General features: G+C 41.1%; 1 protein-coding gene across 2 annotated transcripts; it reads left to right on the forward strand.

The window, feature by feature from the left end:
- The first annotated feature begins 2453 nt into the window (after positions 1-2453).
- On the forward strand, positions 2454-19039 carry LOC139751751 (uncharacterized). 2 transcript variants are annotated; one of them, XM_071667299.1, is made up of 8 exons: positions 2454-2653; positions 9864-10836; positions 11238-12322; positions 14002-14190; positions 15232-15390; positions 16178-16323; positions 17782-17934; positions 18750-19039. In XM_071667299.1, exons 2-8 carry the CDS (start codon positions 10716-10718, stop codon positions 18889-18891), a joined length of 1995 nt encoding a protein of 664 aa, XP_071523400.1. In that variant the 5' UTR covers positions 2454-2653; positions 9864-10715; the 3' UTR covers positions 18892-19039. The 2 variants fall into 2 exon arrangements, with proteins under 2 accessions (XP_071523400.1, XP_071523399.1); XM_071667298.1 differs by having other exon boundaries at positions 2457-2549.
- Positions 19040-21175: the final 2136 nt, after the last annotated feature.

Genomic DNA, 21175 nt, shown 5'->3' on the forward strand with positions numbered 1-21175 from the left:
ATATGAATAAGTCACCAAAAAATACGCTCGCAGAAAATCATCTAAATGTATAAAAAAAGACATATATATATATATATATATATATATATATATATATATATATATATATATATATATATATATATATATATATATATATATATATATATATATATATATATACCACACAGATCGCGGGACAGATTGACATTTACAGATATATTTCCCTAGGGACGAGAACCCTCCAGTGTGCTGCACCGCCAAAGCGAGAAGGGAAAAGCGAAACAGAAATTCCAAAACAAACATGGGGGTACAGAGGTGAGTGGAGGGCAGCCAGACAAACAAGTCTTCACTCTATGCTCGAGGCCCCCCCCCAAAAAAAGAGGAAAATGTACCCAATATTTGCCAACCCTTTAACGGTAAGCAAATAGGTAAAGGAAAACGCGATTAAAATTAGAACAGGAAAACCAGTAACTGTGGGGGATGTTTGTCCTTTGGTAGCTCCCTTATTAGATCTCTTTTCTTTCTGCAACAGCCTACATAGCTTCAGGAAGCAAGCTGAAACGAGAGCCAACATCGTCCACCACCACTACAACTACTACAGCTACCACCACCACCACCCACCGCTAGTAGGAGCTACTGCTGCGTCCGCCAACAACAACAGCAGCAAACATCGGGTCGCCTAGTTATGGATTCACAACAGAACTTTTGATTGTTTTTTTCGGACGCTGAGAAAGTTGTGCCACTGAGTTAAGTGTATTTTTTTTTTTTCAGTTCAACTTTGTTGTTGTTGTTGTTGTTGTTATTATCGTTCGTGTTATTGTTCCGAATGGTTCACTTCGTTGCTTGGTTTCGGGTCAGTTGTTTACCAAGGGTTGCAGAGAGTGAGTCTGTCCCCGCAAGGAAACTGGGGCGTCCTTGCCTCTTTCTAGCGTACGAGGTTTGCGGGTCTGGACTGCTGCAGCTCTGTGGAAGAGTTTCCCATTAGAGGTGATCCGTCTGTGTACGCTTTATATCCTCCTCAACCCACACCACGGAGAGGAGAGATGAGGTCCCCCTTCAACCTATACCACGGAGAGGAAAGATGAGGTCCCCCTTCACCCCACACCACGGAAAGATGAGGTCCCCTTCACCCCACACCACGGAGAGGAAAGATGAGGTCCCCCCTCAACCCACACCACGGAGAGGAGAGATGAGGTCCCCCTTCAACCCACACCACAGAGAGGAGAGATGAGGTCCCCCTCAACCCACACCACGGAGAGGAGAGATGAGGTCCCCCTCAACCCACACCACGGAGAGGAAAGATGAGGTCCCCCTTCAACCCACACCACGGAGAGGAAAGATGAGGTCCCCCTTCAACCCACACCACGGAGAGGGAAGATGAGGTCATGATGATAGATAGATACAGCTACACTGCTCGTGTTGCCTCTCTGTTTGATGTTGCATGTGTTGCTCCTCCTGTAGCTGTTACTGTTGGTACTTCTGCTTCTGCTTCTGCTGTTGCTGCTGCTTCTGCTTCTGCTGTTGCTGCTGCTTCTGCTTCTGCTGTTGCTGTTAATGCGTTTTCTTGTTCTTTTTCTTCTTGCTTCTGTGTCTGATGTAGCTATGCTTTTCTTGTCCATATCCGTTCAGTGTCTGATGTAACTATGTATGTATGGACGGATGGATGTATGCATGTATTCTTCCTCTTTTGCTTACAAATGGATAGAAGACGTTACAGTGCTCACAGAACAGAGTGAGGGACAGACAGTATGATAGACGCAAACAGACAGACAGAAACAGACGTAGAAAACTCAGCAACAACTTTATGCCCAGCCATATTTATATGGAATATGTATTCATGAGTAGATTTTACATATAAATCATATAAACGTAAATTTCAGATACAAATTTATTAAGGCAATGTCCCATATCTATTGCCTATATAAATTACGTTTTTAATTAGAGTTTGAATAGACAAAAATATGGTTTGAGGAATGTTTATATTCTAGATTGCCTGCAGGGCCTGTAGCGTCAGGTTAACAAGATTACCACCACAAGCTGAACACATGTGTCCCTCCACTTAACCGTCTGCCAGTCTTTTGGAGTGCCTTCCTCCCTCACACTCCTCTCTCTCTCTCTCTCTCTCTCTCTCTCTCTCTCTCTCTCTCTCTCTCTCTCTCTCTCTCTCTCTCTCTCTCTCTCTCTCTCCCAGCTCTTTCACTCTCACATTTTGTTCTTCCCCCCTTCTCTCCCAGTAATGACAGTCTCCCTTTAAATCCTTCCTTTAGCACCTCTCTTTCCCCTTATCTCATTTATTCCCCTTTTTTTCCTCCTTCCGTGTACCCACCTCCCTTCTAGTAGCGCCTCCCCTCTCAATCCCCCCCCCCAACCAGAGGTGTCACCCACCTAATGCCAGATGTTAATTAGAGACCTCACACCTGCTGCTCCTGCTGCACCTCGGTTCGTAAGTTAGTAAAGTTTCGCCTTTTGAAACGGTGAATCGATTCTACCAACTCTCCTTACCCTCCCGCACCCTTAACAGTGGCCGGGCACAGCAAACGGGAGCGGTACGAACAGTAACGACAACGGTAGTAACAGAAGTAACAGACTGTTGCGTACTTAGAAATATGCTGATGAATGTTTAAGCAGTAGTGGAAAATTGATACGTGCGTTAAGATGGAGTGTTTTAAGTGTAAGTGTAAGAGTGTGGTGTGGTGTTTGCCACGATGGCTGGCTCTATTGATGTAGGACCAGTCAATAGTGAACCTTAGCTCTGCTACTATTCCGCGCTTAATCCATATTGCTTACATTCGGAAACCTTACCACGTGGAATATAAGTTCCAAATATAACCAGGTCGCCATAGATCCTCTTCTATAAAGTTTTCAGAAGGATGTGACCCTCAGTGCAATATAGAACAAAGTGCATGATGACGAAATAAAGCATAGTGTTTTATAATGTGATTCTCGAGATGGATCTTGAACGCTTGACCTAAAAAGTATTCCTTTTTCGACTGATGTTACCTGGATGTAATGAATGTATGTGGGTCATTCATATTGCAAAGATCTTCATCTCATGCAGATCTAAAAGTATAAAGTGACTAAAGTGACCACAGTATGTCATTTTTGAATGTAAGACGAATACATTGAAGTAAAAAGGAAATGCAATATTGCGTCTAGATGACATGCTTGCGTGTGGCAGCAGAATGATGGAAACTTAAAAGTAAAAAATTCATATAACAAGATTTACGCGTAGCAAGGATAAACAAGGCATATAAAACTGATGTGAAGAGCAGATACTGTATGTATATATTCTGAGGATTAGAAAGTTAATGGTGTCATGGGATACACAGCTGTTCCCTGACGTGTGCAGGTGTGACTGTCTGTTAACGAATGTATGTGACGTATTAAGGTGTGTCTGTCTGCAAGCTGATTGCGTTTATGTATAAACTCCTGGTGAATATGTATCTGTGTATAGTATAAAGTATCAATGATTATAATTCTTATATCTCAACATCTATAGCCAACTAGAAACCCTCGCATGACCAGGTGATAAAACACTCCGAAGTTTTGATAATCCACACGATTCGCGTCTGCTATAATTCTCTTTACTGTCGTAGATCACTTCACATCAACGGGAAGATAATGCTGATAACACATATCTGTAGAGTGTGGTTGCTCTGTGTGGCAGAGACAAGCGATTGGTATACACCTATATCATCTTAGCTCCCCTCCCTTTGCATCATCTCTGTGTGAGAACATTGCTCGTGACAATACACACATATACACACACACACACACACACACACACACACACTGGAGATGGACGCATCGGCTGTAGATCGTGGCAACAATATGCATTACATCACTTGAATTGCTATATGCAACATCGATAGCGATGGCAGCCTCAGAGCAAGTTTTATCATCCAAGCCTCGTGTCTCTATTCCTATCATATATTTCGAGCACAAGCATGAAGCTGCTCGATATTTATGCTCATCGTGCTCCTCTTGCCTCTCCCCCCCAAAAAAAAAAAAAAAAAAATTGGGGGTGTGTGGAGTTGCCTTCGTTTTGCACGCTGGAGAAGTATATACTCTAAATAAGAAGAAGGTATCGACTGTCCGTAGTAAAAGCACTCACGGTATATCACATACAAAGGCTGGTGGCGCAGGGAATAGCCCAATACGTTGAGAACAGTGCCAAATAATTTTAGGATATTCCAAATTGTTCCCAGTTCTCCAGGCCCCAATCTTGGTTGCATGAGTTCACTGGTGTACAATAATCCTACCTCCTGATATTGAAAGGTTGGATGGAAGACTTCCTTGCCGCGAGTAGGCAGAAATTTTCCTGATCTTTTTTTTATATATTGAGATGTGAGAGGAAAAAGTACATTTTGTATTCTCTTTTTTTTGGGGGGGAATAAAGACATACTTTCTTCCAGAGTAAAGTGAGAACTTCTTTCGCATAACTTAGTGAGGCTAATTCTAAGGGTATATAAAATGGCACATATGAGTAGATATGTGATGAGATATATGCCAAAACACACACACACACATTCGCATACTTTGTCGCTGTCTCCCGCGTTTGCGAGGTAGCGCAAGGAAACAGACGAAAGAAATGGCCCAACCCCGCCCCATACACATGTATATACATACGTCCACACACGCAAATATACATACCTACACAGCTTTCCATGGTTTACCCCAGACGCTTCACATGCCTTGATTCAATTCACTGACAGCACGTCAACCCCGGTATACCACATCGCTCCAATTCACTCTATTCCTTGCCCTCCTTTCACCCTCCTGCATGTTCAGGCCCCGATCACACAAAATCTTTTTCACTCCATCTTTCCACCTCCAATTTGGTCTCCCTCTTCTCCTCGTTCCCTCCACCTCCGACACATATATCCTCTTGGTCAATCTTTCCTCACTCATTCTCTCCATGTGCCCAAACCACTTCAAAACACCCTCTTCTGCTCTCTCAACCACGCTCTTTTTATTTCCACACATCTCTCTTACCCTTACGTTACTCACTCGATCAAACCACCTCACACCACACATTGTCCTCAAACATCTCATTTCCAGCACCTCCATCCTCCTGCGCACAACTCTATCCATAGCCCACGCCTCGCAACCATACAACATTGTTGGAACCACTATTCCTTCAAACATACCCATTTTTGCTTTCCGAGATAATGTTCTCGACTTCCACACATTCTTCAAGGCCCCAAGAATTTTCGCCCCCTCCCCCACCCTAAGATCCACTTCCGCTTCCATGGTTCCATCCGCTGCCAGATCCACTCCCAGATATCTAAAACACTTCACTTCCTCCAGTTTTTCTCCATTCAAGCTCACCTCCCAAATGACTTGACCCTCAACCCTACTGTACCTAATAACCTTGCTCTTATTCACATTTACTCTTAACTTTCTTCTTCCACACACTTTTCCAGACTCAGTCACCAGCTTCTGCAGTTTCTCACATGAATCAGCCACCAGCGCTGTATCATCAGCGAACAACAACTGACTCACTTCCCAAGCTCTCTCATCCCCAACAGACTTCATACTTGCCCCTCTTTCCAAAACTCTTGCATTTACCTCCCTAACAACCCCATCCATAAACAAATTAAACAACCATGGAGACATCACACACCCCTGCCGCAAACCTACATTCACTGAGAACCAATCACTTTCCTCTCTTCCTACACGTACACATGCCTTACATCCTCGATAAAAACTTTTCACTGCTTCTAACAACTTTCCTCCCACACCATATATTCTTAATACCTTCCACAGAGCATCTCTATCAACTCTATCATATGCCTTCTCCAGATCCATAAATGCTACATACAAATCCATTTGCTTTTCTAAGTATTTCTCACATACATTCTTCAAAGCAAACACCTGATCCACACATCCTCTACCACTTCTGAAACCACACTGCTCTTCCCCAATCTGATGCTCTGTACATGCCTTCACCCTCTCAATCAATACCCTCCCATATAATTTACCAGGAATACTCAACAAACTTATACCTCTGTAATTTGAGCACTCACTCTTATCCCCTTTGCCTTTGTACAATGGCACTATGCACGCATTCCGCCAATCCTCAGGCACCTCACCATGAGTCATACATACATCAAATAACCTTACCAACCAGTCAACAATACAGTCACCCCCTTTTTTAATAAATTCCACTGCAATACCATCCAAACCTGCTGCCTTGCCGGCTTTCATCTTCCGCAAAGCTTTCACTACCTCTTCTCTGTTTACCAAATCATTTTCCCTAACCCTCTCACTTTGCACACCACCTCGACCAAAACACCCTATATCTGCCACCCTATCATCAAACACATTCAACAAACCTTCAAAATACTCACTCCATCTCCTTCTCACATCACCACTACTTGTTATCACCTCCCCATTTGCGCCCTTCACTGAAGTTCCCATTTGCTCCCTTGTCTTACGCACTTTATTTACCTCCTTCCAGAACATCTTTTTATTCTCCCTAAAATTTAATGATACTCTCTCACCCCAACTCTCATTTGCCCTTTTTTTCACCTCTTGCACCTTTCTCTTGACCTCCTGTCTCTTTCTTTTATACATCTCCCACTCAATTGCATTTTTTCCCTGCAAAAATCGTCCAAATGCCTCTCTCTTCTCTTTCACTAGTACTCTTACTTCTTCATCCCACTCTAATATATATATATATATATATATATATATATATATATATATATATATATATATATATATATATATATATATATATATATATATATATATATATATATTAGAGTGACATTTCCAGTTCATCTCAACGTCTAGTGCGGTATTGTTTCTGAACATCTGCGGGCCACTTATGAGGCGGATGAAGGAAAGAAACACAGCTGAACCACCTCGGAAACCAACAGCTGCTCAAGCCTCCAGAAGCGGGGGGGGGGAAAAAAATAGAAAAAGTAGCCAATGACTCCTGGCTGGATCTGCATAATTCATTACCCACGCCATAAATCAGCGGCGGAACAAGGCTACTGTCTGGAGCAAGATTTAGGGAAATCCTAAGAAAAAAAGGATTCAGACACCCTGAGGGATATGCCAGTCGAGGATGAGATGATGTCTGTTCTCAAGAGACGAGATAATACTGTATGATTGATTGCCAGAGATGATGTGACCAAGACCTGAGAGAGAGACATACCATGATTCTTGAAGTTAAGGCATCTGTCAAATGATGATAGATGATGATGATGATGATGATGATAATGATGATGATGATGATTGATGATGATGATGATGATGATGATGATGATAATGATGATGATGACTGGTGGTTGATTATGATGATGATGATGATGATGATGATGATTGATGATGATGATGATGGTGATGACTGGTGGTTCATTACGATGATGATGATGATGATGATGATGATGATGATGATGATGATGATGATGGTGATGACTGGTGGTTGATTATGATGATGATGATGATTGATGATGATGATGATGATGGTGATGATGATGATGACTGGTGGTTCATTACGGTGATGATGATGATGATGATGATGATGATGATGATGATGATGATGATGGTGATGACTGGTGGTTGATTATGATGATGATGATGATTGATGATGATGATGATGATGATGATGGTGATGATGATGATGATGATGATGATGATGATGATGATGATTGATGATGATGATGATGATGGTGATGATGATGATGATGATGATGATGATGATGATGATGATGATGATTGATGATGATGATGATGATTGATGATGATGATGATGATGGTGATGATGATGATGATGATGATGATGATGATGATGATGATTGATGATGATGATGATGATGGTGATGATGATGATGATGATGATGATGATGATGATGATGATGATGATGATGATGATGATGATGATGATGATGATGATGATGATGATGATGATGATGATGATGATTGATGATGATGATGATGATGATGACTGGTGGTTCATTATGATGATGATGATGATGATGATGATGATGGTGATGATGATGATGATGATGATGATGATGATGATGATTGATGATGATGATGATGATGATGACTGGTGGTTCATTATGATGATGATGATGATGATGATGATGATGATGATGATGATGATGACTGGTGGTTCATTATGATGATGATGATGATTGATGATGATGATGATGATGGTGATGATGATGATGATGATTGATGATGATGATGATGATGGTTATGATGATGATTGATGATGATGATGATGACGATGATGATGATGATGATGATGATGATGATGATGATGATGATGATGACTGGTGGTTCATTATGATGATGATGATGATGATGATGATGATGATGATGATGATGATGATGACTGGTGGTTCATTATGATGATGATGATGAATGATGATGATGATGATGATGATAATGATGATAGATGATAATGATGATGATGATTGATGATAATGATGATAATGATAATGATGATGATGATTGATGATGATAATGATGATAGATGATAATGATTGATGATGATGATAATTGATGATAATGATGATGATTATTGATGATAATGATGATAATGATAATGATGATGATGATAATGATGATAGATGATAATAATTGATGATGATGATAATTTATGATAATGATGATGATTATTGATGATAATGATGATAATGATAATGATGATGATGATAATGATGATAGATGATAATGATTGATGATGATGATAATTGATGATAATGATGATGATGATGATGATGATGATGGGGGGATGTTTCCCACTAGATGTTACAACATTTGAGACAGATGACAAGAGGGGATGTTTCCCACTGAATGTTCACTCTTATCTAGGACACATGATGCCTATGTATAAGATATAGCTGTCCATTATATCCACTGGAGAGGATAGTACTGAACCTTGGAGTTTGCTGGCCTGAATGAATATTTTCATATAAATTGTTTGTAAGGTTGAATTGCTAATGGTATAATACAAGGCTTAAGTATACGAAAGTGTAAGTAGAGAGATAACTTTCATATGATATATGTTCCAGTTTTGTGATTACAGTGACAGACAACTTTAAACTTCCTTATTTTTTCTGTCTCTAAAAAAAAGGTCACATGACAACGTTTTCTTCTGTCCTTACCATGTATGATGGTTTCTTGTAGCTTTCTCATCGTATGTTGGGGTCATCAAATGTCCAGTATCGTCCATACTTCATGTAGGCTGTGTTTATTCACCTCACTGCTATATCCTTGCCAGACGAGGAGATATATAATAGTAGGATGTTGGAAATTGCTTGTCTTCAGATATTCCTCAAGGGACATGGGAGAGGAATATTTCATACCTGACGCGTGTTCTAATATATATATATATATTTTTTCAAATTATCAGCCATTTCCCGCGCTAGCGAGGTAGCGTTAAGAACAGAGGACTGGGCCTTTGAGGGAATATCCTCACCTGGCCCCCTTCTCTGTTCCTTCTTTTGGAAAATTAAAAAAAAACGAGAGGGGAGGATTTCCAGCCCCCCGCTCCCTTCCCTTTTAGTCGCCGTCTACGACACGCAGGGAATACGTGGGAAGTATTCTTTCTCCCCTATCCCCAGGGATATATATATATATATATATATATATATATATATATATATATATATATATATATATATATATATATATATCACAAGAATGATTCGAACCCGGACTTGTATGTATGTGTATATATAATGCAATGATTATAGGCGTAAGGACTTGAGCTGAGGTTGCCCAAGTGTTAAGCTTTCCTTCTATGTACATGAAAAGGAAATAACATTCACAAAATCTTCATAACCAAGAGGATTTTCCAGCGAACGCAGGACAAACGTGCTTATTCTCTCCCACTCATCCCCTGTGTGTTGCAGGTACCAGAACACGGACGTAAGACATCAGAACAAGGACGTAAGGTACCAGAACACGGACGTAAGGCATCAGTACACGGACGTAAGGCATCAGAACACGGACGTGAGGCACCAGTACACGGACGTAAGGTACCAGAACACGGACGTAAGGCATCAGTACACGGACGTAAGGTACCAGAACACGGACGTAAGGCATCAGTACACGGACGTAAGGCACCAGTACACGGACGTAAGGCACCAGCACACGGACGTAAGGTACCAGAACACGGACGTAAGGCACCAGTACACGGACGTAAGGTACCAGAACACGGACGTAAGGCATCAGTACACGGACGTAAGGTACCAGAACACGGACGTAAGGCATCAGTACACGGACGTAAGGGATCAGAACAAGGACGTAAGGCACCAGTACACGGACGTAAGGCACCAGTACACGGGCGTAAGGCACCAGTACACGGACGTAAGGCACCAGAACACGGACGTAAGGCACCAGTACACGGACGTAAGGTACCAGTACACGGACGTAAGGCACCAGAACACGGACGTAAGGTACCAGTACACGGACGTAAGGCACCAGTACACGGACGTAAGGCACCAGTACACGGACGTAAGGCACCAGTACACGGACGTAAGGCACCAGAACACGGACGTAAGGCACCAGTACACGGACGTAAGGCATCAGTACACGGACGTAAGGCACCAGAAGACGGACGTAAGATACCAGAACACGAACGTAAGGTACCAAAACAAGGACGTAAGGTGCTGGGCCGCGGGTGTGAGGACGCAGAAGTAAGGCGCTGCTCGTTGGCTGGTGTTGCTGGGAAGTCCATTGAGGCTGGTGGCTCACGGAGGAAGATGGGCGTCAGGAGGAGCTTGTACCGCTGGTCCAGGAACCACAAGGTGTGGGCGGGGGCGGTCGTCGTCTGCATCTTGTACGTCTACCTCCTGCCCGGCGTCCTCAAGGCTGGGAGTGCTGGTAAGAGAGAGAGAGAGAGAGAGAGAGAGAGAGAGAGAGAGAGAGAGAGACAGAGAGATTCCTACCTCATATTCTGATATTCCTGGCGCTGCCTAACTAACGCAGAAAACGGCGATCAAGTATCTATATACATATATATATATATATATATATATATATATATATATATATGAGAGAGATTGGTATATGTATACAGATAAATAATTTCAGAGAATTTCAAAGTATTGCTGAATTTTGGTGTCATTAAAACTAATTTGGAATTACTACATCTAAAATTATCATTATTATTATTTCTATCATCACGATTATCATCGTAAATCATTATCAACATTACTATCATTACATTATCCTAATTATCATGGCTATCATTATAACAATTATATCATCATCATTATTTTCAGGACGCGAAGGCAATCAGTCACAACTGGTCGTGAAAGAGATGAACACTAATGATAGTGAGAGAGGAAGGACTGTCCAAAGTATGATTGTGTCTAAAGACGATAATGATGGTGATGGTGATGGTGAACGGGCGTTACACAGTAGTGTTGTTGATAGTAACGGCAGTAAACATGATAGGATTCATTCTGTCCGTTACGATAAAGATAAGAAGGATGATAATGGGAAAAATAATGATAAAAATGGTGTCGCTGGGAATGGAAGAAATAAAGACAATGATGTAGCTGATGGTGCTAATCATAATGCTGCTGCTCACAATGCTGCTGTTAAGGGTGAGGATCATAATGCTGCTGCTCACAATGCTGCTGTTAAGGGTGAGGATCATAATGCTGCTGCTCACAATGCTGCTGTTAAGGGTGAGGATCACAATGCTGCTGTTAAGGGTGAGGATCATAATGCTGCTGCTCACAATGCTGCTGTTAAGGGTGAGGATCATAATGCTGCTGTTCACAATGCTGATGTTAAAGGTGAGGATCATAATGCTGCTGCTCACAATGCTGCTGTTAAAGGTGAGGATCATAATGCTGCTGCTCACAATGCTGCTGTTAAGGGTGAAGATCATAATGCTGCTGCTCACAATGGTAGAAAGGAAAACACCAAAAGCAAAAGAGATATGGAGCAAAATCCCGAAGAATTCAAGAGAAACAACGAAAATCTTACAGGGATAATTGATGATGTGGCGCATAACCCAGACAAGAAACTAAGTGAAGGTAAAGAAGAGAGAAACAAGAACACGGAGGTCGTTCCAGATGTCGCAATAAAACACAACATGAATAAAACCAAAGACGTTGATAACGTGTCTTTAAACAAGCTAAAACCAGATATCAAACCAGGTGGTCAACGAGACAAAGAGGGTGAAACTGCAGCAGATAATGTTAAACCAAAGGTTCAGGGGAGGAACACTGAGGACGGCGTTGAACCTGTAGGTGTTCAACCCGAAGTCGCTGGCCATACGGCTGCAGGGTGGCAACCGATGTTCGATGGCTTCTACAACAGAAACGAGACGCTCTTCCACAAGCCTGTGGTCAAGGTAAGGTGGTATATATATAAGATTCACGAGAAGTTAACAGAACATGATATATATATATATATATATATATATATATATATATATATATATATATATATATATATATATATATATATATATATATATATATTTCTTTCACACTATTCGCCATTTCCCGCGATAGCGAGGTAGCGTTAAGAACAGAGGACTGGGCCTTTGAGGGAATATATATATATATATATATATATATATATATATATATATATATATATATATATATATATATATATATATATATATTCCCTGGGGATAGGGGAGAAAGAATACTTCCCACGTAGTCCCTGCGTGTCGTAGAAGGCGACTAAAAGGGAAGGGAGCGGGGGGCTGGAAATCCTCCCCTCTCGTTTTTTTTTTTAATTTTCCAAAAGAAGGAACAGAGAAGAGGGCCAGGTGAGGATATTCCCTCAAAGGCCCAGTCCTCTGTTCTTAACGCTACCTCGCTATCGCGGGAAATGGCGAATAGTATGAAAAAAAAAAAAAAAAAAAAAAAATATATATATATATATATATATATATATATATATATATATATATATATATATATATATATATTATGTTCTGTTAACTTTTCGTGAAACTTATAGACGTTCATCACGATCAACATTCAGTAGATAAGTTCAGTTAGATATCAAAGCTCAGAAATGAGAAGACGATTTTTCCCTCTTAGTACAAAGAAAATAATGCACATGTGGTGCATCGCTGACAGCTTCCATGATAAAGAAGAAAAAAAGATAATTATCCCTCTATAATTAATTGGTAATAGAATATCTTATTGATTGGGATACGTGGGGTAGACCATGAAGATCCAATTTGCAATAAAAATTCATAACCTCTGGGCTTGGAAAATTATGGTAATAGTAGTGTTGTGATATCAATATCATACACTATAAAAAAAATATCTCTGAATATTGATATTACAAACACACTCATATCACTGTGGTCTAATATTATATAGGCTTGAGTCATTCGTAATAATGATAAGGATCATTTGAGCTGGAAGTATTTGAACGTTCGTTGGACTGAGTTACTGAAAAAAGAACATCTGAATTAATCCTTTCAGTTCGCTAACTGACTCTCTTACCCAGGTTCCCATCAGCCTTATAGCCACCTGTGCCTAACATATTCAAAATATAGACATCTGCTCCCCAATCCACACACTCTTTCCAGCACTGCCAAATGCTGTATATACACCCATAAAATCTAGTGTTCTTCACCTAATGATTTACGAACGATAACTACAACAGTAGTATTAACAACTACTACTAGTTCATATAACATTTCCTGAATCTCGCAGTTTGACTCTGACGAAAACTACTGCAGGTTTTATAACTACCATTGCCCCTACTGCTGGTACCGTTATAACTACCACTAATACGTTCAATATTACTACCTACTATTTGCAACTATCACTGAAAGCAATACCATTTAAAAGAGCAACAACATTCAACAACCTACTTTTTAGTACCACTCCTACCACTAAATCTACGACCAAAACAACTATTCTACTTCTACGACTAATTCCTACGACTGCTATTACTTCTATAACCTTTATATAGATTGCGTTCATCCATACAACCAACGTCCCTCAGTTCTTCGTTATGACTGGACCATAACCACTATCTCCGTCCCCCTGTCATCAGGTACTGCTGTTGACGTACCAGCGTTCTGGGTCGTCCTACACAGGGGAGCTGCTGACCTCGGGGGGAGGAGCGCTGTACGTCTTCGAGCCTCTGTTCGTCTGGAAGAAAGTCCTCGGTCCTAACGGTGACGCCAATTTGCGGGCTGACGCCGCAAGGCTCCTGGGCGATCTCCTGGACTGCAGACGTAAGGTGAGGAGGAGGAGGAGGAGGACTTCAAGTCCATCCAAGGTGTCAATGATAACAGTCTTAGCTGACATCACGTATTCAAGCATCACTTGATCTTTATTCGAATCATTACCAAAGCTGAACCACCTCATATATATATATATATATATATATATATATATATATATATATATATATATATATATATATATATATATATATATATATATATATATATATATATATATAGTCCGTTTGGTTCATCTTATCACATTATCGTATCTCTGTGTTACATCTTTCCCCGCCATCCTCACAAACTGTTCCATGATATTCCAATTCAATACTGATCCATGATATTCCAATCCGATACTTCTGTGTTCTTGTCTCGTTCTGAGGGTGTTGACGGGGATCATGGGTGAGCTTAGAAGAGTGCCTTCATCTCTCTCTCTCTCTCTCTCTCTCTCTCTCTCTCTCTCTCTCTCTCTCTCTCTCTCTCTCTCTCTCTCTCTTTCTCTCTCAGAACAAAGTAGTAGTAATAATGATCCTACAAAAAGGCACCTAATCAAGAGCTTTGATTTGCTTGTCTCTGATTCTCAAAAAAAAAAATAAACAATGTGGGAAAAACTACGATGCTTTCCAATCCATATTTCTGACATGACTCCCTCTAAGTCTTTAGGTTCCTACCTTTCACCATTTAACATATAATGGATTGTAACATATTCTAACACCTCAGCATGGCTTCAAAGTTCAATACGCACGAAGTCTTTCACACCTCCCACTTACCACCACTATCACAGTACTACTCCAAGTCTCCAACGTTACCCCACGAGAGAGGATTACTCCACGAGTAATCATTACTCCATGAGCCACATGACTCCAGAGTTGAGCATCAATCTACATTTGTATTTCACAACCTAACGTCAACAATACCGCACAACTAAGCACATATCCATAAATCAACCACATCACTCTAGAATTTACCCTTATGTTAGAACCCGCTGGATAATTGTACAGTCTAGATTTAGCCTCCTTCAGACAACAACCCATGGACGTCTACCTCCGCAGATCATCCACGCTTGGCAGAGGAAGGGTTTATTCTTCTTCAGGAGGAAGCCAGAGGGCACGAAGTACTTCTGTCTCGAAGCCCGACTTCGACTCGTGAAGACGATCAGGGCCAGAGCAAGCTTCGTCCGGCCCTGGATCCAGGAGAGACCCGACATCAAGGTCAGTGGTCCTAAAGTGATTTATCCTTACCGTGCCAAAGGTCATAACGGTACCTTTAACCAGAAAGCGTACGCACGCTTGCTTCGTGACGCAGGTCATACCAGCGACTGCAAAGATTAGACTTGTATAGTTTGAGAGATCTTGTGTTAATGCATTCGTCACATGTACTTGAATGAGATTTGAAAGTCAACGTCTGGACCCACAGAATCTGATTCATCATGGGAAATCTTAGGCACTACAATTGTTTTGGAGCAGTTTCCCCCCCCCCCTTTTTTTTTCTTAGTAATGTATGGGAGAAATGGCGTGTTTATTCTGACCGAAAGACACTTGCCTCATAAAATACAATTACTTAACTGAACGTCACCCGTAGATAAGACCTGTCATTGATGGACCTGAAAGAAGGAATGTGATGAGATCCACCGGGGTACGAAATATTTGTCACAGAATATTGCGACAGGTTGGTCAGAAACATGAAGCAAGAAGCAAAGGATATTCTAGCAAAATTCTAAAACAGTTTGGAGGATTAACTTCATTTTTGCACTTTACAACTGTTCCCTCAACTAAGATGAAAAAAACTAGCATTTTTCTGGTGACCTCTTTGTACATTGCTTAGCTTAAATATAAATCGTATCTAAAATAACTTGTTCTCCTACTGTTTACGAGTTTTATCAACAACCATTCTCCTTGAGAGGTTTTCCTGACGAAGGATTAAGCAGCCATGCGACAGAACTCAGGAACCTTAGTCTTTCTATTGACTCCTACAGACTTGATCATCCCCCCCTGGCAGGTAGTTCACCTCGTCCGTGATCCGCGAGGCATCATCAGCTCGGTGAAGCGAGGCGGAGGGCTGTGGGGTCATGACCATCGCAACGTCGAGTTCCAGTGCAGCAACATTGAGGAGGACCTTCAGCTCGAAGCTCTGGGCCAGAACAGGTAAAAGTACACGGTGGAGGTAACGTCCACTGGTGACGGTGGTCAGATAGAAGTGTGGCTGGACGACGCTAGGGATGAGGTCTGAATGGTGTCGTTACGGACCATAGTCGTAGTGATCGTGGCCAGAGTTGTTACGGGACCATAGTCGTAGTGATCGTGGTCTCAGTTCTTACTGACAGGGATGGCGTCCTGAACCCAGAAAAGCGATTGGAAAAAAAAAATATGAGAGACTTGTGTGAAGCGAGAGAGATAAATTTCTGCCAAGTTTTTTTTTTCACAAATTACCATCTTATGTTGGAATTACTCTCTCTCTCTCTCTCTCTCTCTCTCTCTCTCTCTCTCTCTCTCTCTCTCTCTCTCTCTCTCTCTCTCTCTCTCAAAAATTTCACCGTAGGTTGGTAGGTAGGCACTCCCCGATTTCCTCCTCATTCTATTCCATTTCCTCTGCTTTCTTATCTCCTCCCCCTCCTGAACTCAGTTTGGGTTATCGTCTTTCACTCCCACACCGTTTGCAACATGAAATTAAACCCCTTTAATAATTTTCCCTTTCCTTGTGGAAGATGATATCACTTTAGTGCACTACAGTCCACTCTACAGCATACCTTTACGGCATCAAGCAAGGGACTACAACGTATGTCCGCAAGTCTCCCTTAAACAAAAGCGAAACACCAGAGAAAACGATTCATCTCGTTCTAAATCATAGAAAATGGTTTCAAAGGTTACAGGTCATTTATCTGGTCTTTTTCAAATATATCAGATATTTGTCGTGTTTTCTCCAGGAAATTGTTGATGGCCAATCTCCCGCTGGGAATATGCAATGGAGAATAAAGTTTCTGGTGTTATTCTTATTCTCTGCCAAGCCTGTGGAAATCCAGAAATAAATTTTAGACAAATCATTGATAGAAAAATTCTGTTATACAACCCAGCTTGATCACATCATTTCCCATGCTTTTTACATATAGTGAGATTCATTCTTTATCCATTATTTCTTAGGGTGAGAGTGGGGATGAATCAAAGCTATTGAGCATATATAATACTTTGCTTTAAAGAAAACGATACTGCACTTTCTGAGAAAATGGTCCCAGAGGATTTAATCCCTAAACTGATATAAAACTCCAGAACCACTGAAAAAAAATGTTCGTCTGTCATCTGTAATTAATTAGTAAACAAAAGCCAAGTGAATATCTAGGTATAAAGAATATTATTAACACTGGAATATAAAAAAAAAAGACACCCCGCTCAAAATGAAGTGCTACGTTCCTAATTTACCCAAAATATTGAAAAATGAAATACAAAGTAGAAATCTCTCGACTCCAGCAGATTTTAGGGGATTGTATCCAGATACTGAATTTCTCAATGGCAGTGGCTCTTCCATCATTACTACTAACCTGTCAATTTAGATACGGAATCACATACAGTAAACTCACTCAGGGAAAGTCGTTCCTTGTCCTCGTCCAGGTACTTGCGCGTTCGCTACGAGGACCTGGTGGATCATCCCCACGAGGAAACGAGACGCATCTTCGCCTTCATGGGTGTCGACGTGTCTCAGGGGGTCTTAACGTACCTCCAGCAGCATGCCAGCCTGGATCAACCACCCGCTAAGAAACAGGGGTAGGTGTGCCGTGGGGGGAGGAGGAGTGTGGGTGCAGTGTGGTGGTGGGAGGAGGAGGAGGCTCAGGGAAGATGGGGTTCCTGGTGTTGTAGATGGTAGGGGGGCTCTGAGTGTGAGTGTGAGGGAAGACTGGATGATAAGGTGTTGGCGTGGGTGCATGTGACCTGGTGTGGAGTGAGATGAGGGTGGAGGCAGGGGTCCTAGCATGGTGTGAGGATAGGTTTTATGGATCGTGATGTGGTGTGGTATAAAGGTGGGTGTCATATTGATGGAGATATGGTGTGGTATAAAGATGGGTGTCATATTGATGGGGATGTGGTGTGATATAAAGGTGGGTGTCATATTGATGGAGATATGGTGTGGTATAAAGATGGGTGTCATATTGATGGGGATGTGGTGTGATATAAAGGTGGGTGTCATATTGATGGGGATGTGGTGTGGTATAAAGATGGGTGTCATATTGATGGGGACGTGGTGTGATATAAAGGTGGGTGTCATATTGATGGGGATGTGGTGTGGTATAAAGGTGGGTGTCATATTGACGGAGATGTGGTGGTTAGGATCTTGCAGGGAAAGTTTCTGCTTGGAGCATTTACGTGGGTGACAAGGCTGCATGTAGGGGTCCTGGTGTGATGTGAGGGGAATACAGGGATCTTGGTGTGGTGTACGACAAGGGTGGGTGCTTAGGGCCCAGCTGCTATGGTAACGCAAGTGTATACGCGTGGAGTTCTGGTGTACATGAATATTACGTTAGATTGTACGATAGCTGTTGACACATCAGATGAGATATTATGACCGACGATCGTTTTTGCAGGTACCTCAACACGTACCGGGACTCCAACTACCGGCATGACCACTGGAAGTCTCGCATGGACATCCGGGAGGTGGAGCACATACAGCAAGTATGCCGGGGTGTCATGGAACGGCTCGGATACACCGCGCTACCACCCACTTGACCCTCCTCCTCCCGCCTCGCATACCACAGTTATATCCCTCCGCTAACGTGCCAGTTATAACACGTGTATCCTCTCATCTATAACTTCATTTCGATGCATTTGTCTATCTGTGTAGCTTTCTATGTGTTCACAATGATCATTTGTAACGATACATCATATATATATATATATATATATATATATATATATATATATATATATATATATATATATATATATATATATATATATATATATATATATATCTTACCTTACCTAAATTACTTTACAACGTTGAGTACTGAATAAGGTTTTCAAGCCGATTTCCTCTCTCATTCATTTGCATTACTTTGCATCCACCCTAGAGAGAGTGTTTCAATTCTTCAATCCCTGGAAGTGAATAATCCCTGTTATCTATTGCTGCTTTGACTACTACTATCATCATTTCCACCATGTCCACTTCTCTGGGAGCGGATCATGAGCGTACTACAGCCTCTCATTTCACCCAATCGAAGTTAATCTATGTTCAGTGTCATTAAAAAAAATTTTCTCCACTATCCTGTTTCTTATTACGTGCTTCGCTCATAGTATTATTCTCTCTCGCGGAAGCCCTTTACCTTCCCCCGTTGTGGGAGCGCTTCATGAACACTGCACAGTTGGACGTCCTGTTAATCAACTCCAGTTAACCTTGGTGTATATATGCTTTTTTTCTAAACCCAATGATGCTACAGACACATCCCTCTTTTTTTTTTTTCCTCTCTGTTCACAATCCCCAGAAGCGGAATACTAAATCCACTTACCGTGATCTAAGCCGATTTTCACACTGTTCTAAATGCATTCCACAGTAGTGTTGAGACTGTAATCTCTTGCATTCCTGAGAGACTAGGCACATGTACGTACTCCAGTAAAACTGCAGTGTGTGTTTGTGTTCATATCTATCCATAAAGGTTTTCTTATTACTGTGAATCGTATTTCTTCACCTTACTCGCAAAGTGTGTTCCTGTAGTCAATAAGATATGATAATTACCTCTTCAGAAATATATGATATATGATAACCTCTTCAAGTTAATTGCTTTCAAGTCATACAGTACGTATATATTCTACATTTCTTTTGTATTTCACTTAAACATAACTCTACATAACTTCGTATAAGTAATACTACTTTACTGTAGTTTAAGTGTGCACTTCTCTAATGCCTGGTAGACTGCACTAATGCCCCTTCGCCAGACACATTTACCGATAAATGAAGTCATGAAAGAAACAAATGAGATCTGATTGCCGTGAAAAGAAAAGAACAAGTCGATATGATATGAATTCAAAGAAATACTACAAAAAGGTGTAATATCAATGTAGTGTTTAATGGTATGCATTTGGTAGCCATGCGCCCGAAGCAGGACATACGCAAAGCTGGTGTCTTACTTCTGAAAAACAGAAGCGAAAAATCTAGACACCGTTGACCGATCATGTGTTGAGGACGATATTAAGTATTCGTAAGTATAATGGGGAAGAGGGTGGGGCAGCTAGCTGCTGTTGTAGCGGAGGTCACGACGGGCGAATTCTGGCGCCCAAAGGGTCACATAGAGGTCATGTTACATCCGGTAGAGGTCGTGTCGGGTCAAGAGATCTACACAATATGTTTATGTATCTATATAGCGAGGGAATTGATCTATATAGCGAGGGAATTGATCTATATAGCGAGGGAATTGATCTATATAGCGAGGGAATTGATCTCTATAGCGCGGGAATTGATCTATAAGCGAGGGAATTGATCTATACGAGGGGAAGTTATTGAAAAATGCCGGCGAGTAGGAAAGAGCAGCAAAATCGAGGTAATTTCGTCTCTCGTTTTGGTGAAATAGATTTCTGGTTCAGTTGGTATAGTTACCAAATTTCTTGTTACATATTTCTAGCTGGCGTTCCAGTCAAGACTTTGCATAAAAGACGCAATTTGTGCTTTAAAGGACAAGATCGTAATCTTAAAAGATGGACTTTGTACCATATCTTGCATAAGATTACTAGTTATCAAAGATATATCTGAATATCAACAAGATAATGCATTACTTAACACGCTGAAGCATAGTCTCTAAAAAAAAACAAAAGTGATAGTTGTGATGATCTATAGATAATCTGAAACTACTTAAAGGTAAAAGTTTCATATCAATATGTCTGTGAAGAAACTTAGGGAACAACAGTAAGTCTTTTAGTGTCTATGTAAGTTGGACCCAACAACACCTGACATTTATATTTCGTGTTGAACAATGCCTCATTGATGTCCGTCGTCCTCTTCAACTTCACCACCTTCCCC

Source organism: Panulirus ornatus, chromosome 12, assembly GCF_036320965.1.
Source record: "Panulirus ornatus isolate Po-2019 chromosome 12, ASM3632096v1, whole genome shotgun sequence".
In the NCBI taxonomy this organism is placed as follows: domain Eukaryota; kingdom Metazoa; phylum Arthropoda; class Malacostraca; order Decapoda; family Palinuridae; genus Panulirus; species Panulirus ornatus.

What these genes read in the sequence shown, in the direction of transcription:
- LOC139751751 (XM_071667299.1), top strand. Translation starts at nt 10,716, where the DNA reads ATGGGCGTCAGGAGGAGCTTGTACCGCTGGTCCAGGAACCACAAGGTG. An exon ending in CCTCAAGGCTGGGAGTGCTG is followed by an intron (nt 10,837 to 11,237) that starts GTAAGAGAGAGA and finishes CATTATTTTCAG; the next exon opens with GACGCGAAGGCAATCAGTCA. An exon ending in TCCACAAGCCTGTGGTCAAG is followed by an intron (nt 12,323 to 14,001) that starts GTAAGGTGGTAT and finishes CCCTGTCATCAG; the next exon opens with GTACTGCTGTTGACGTACCA.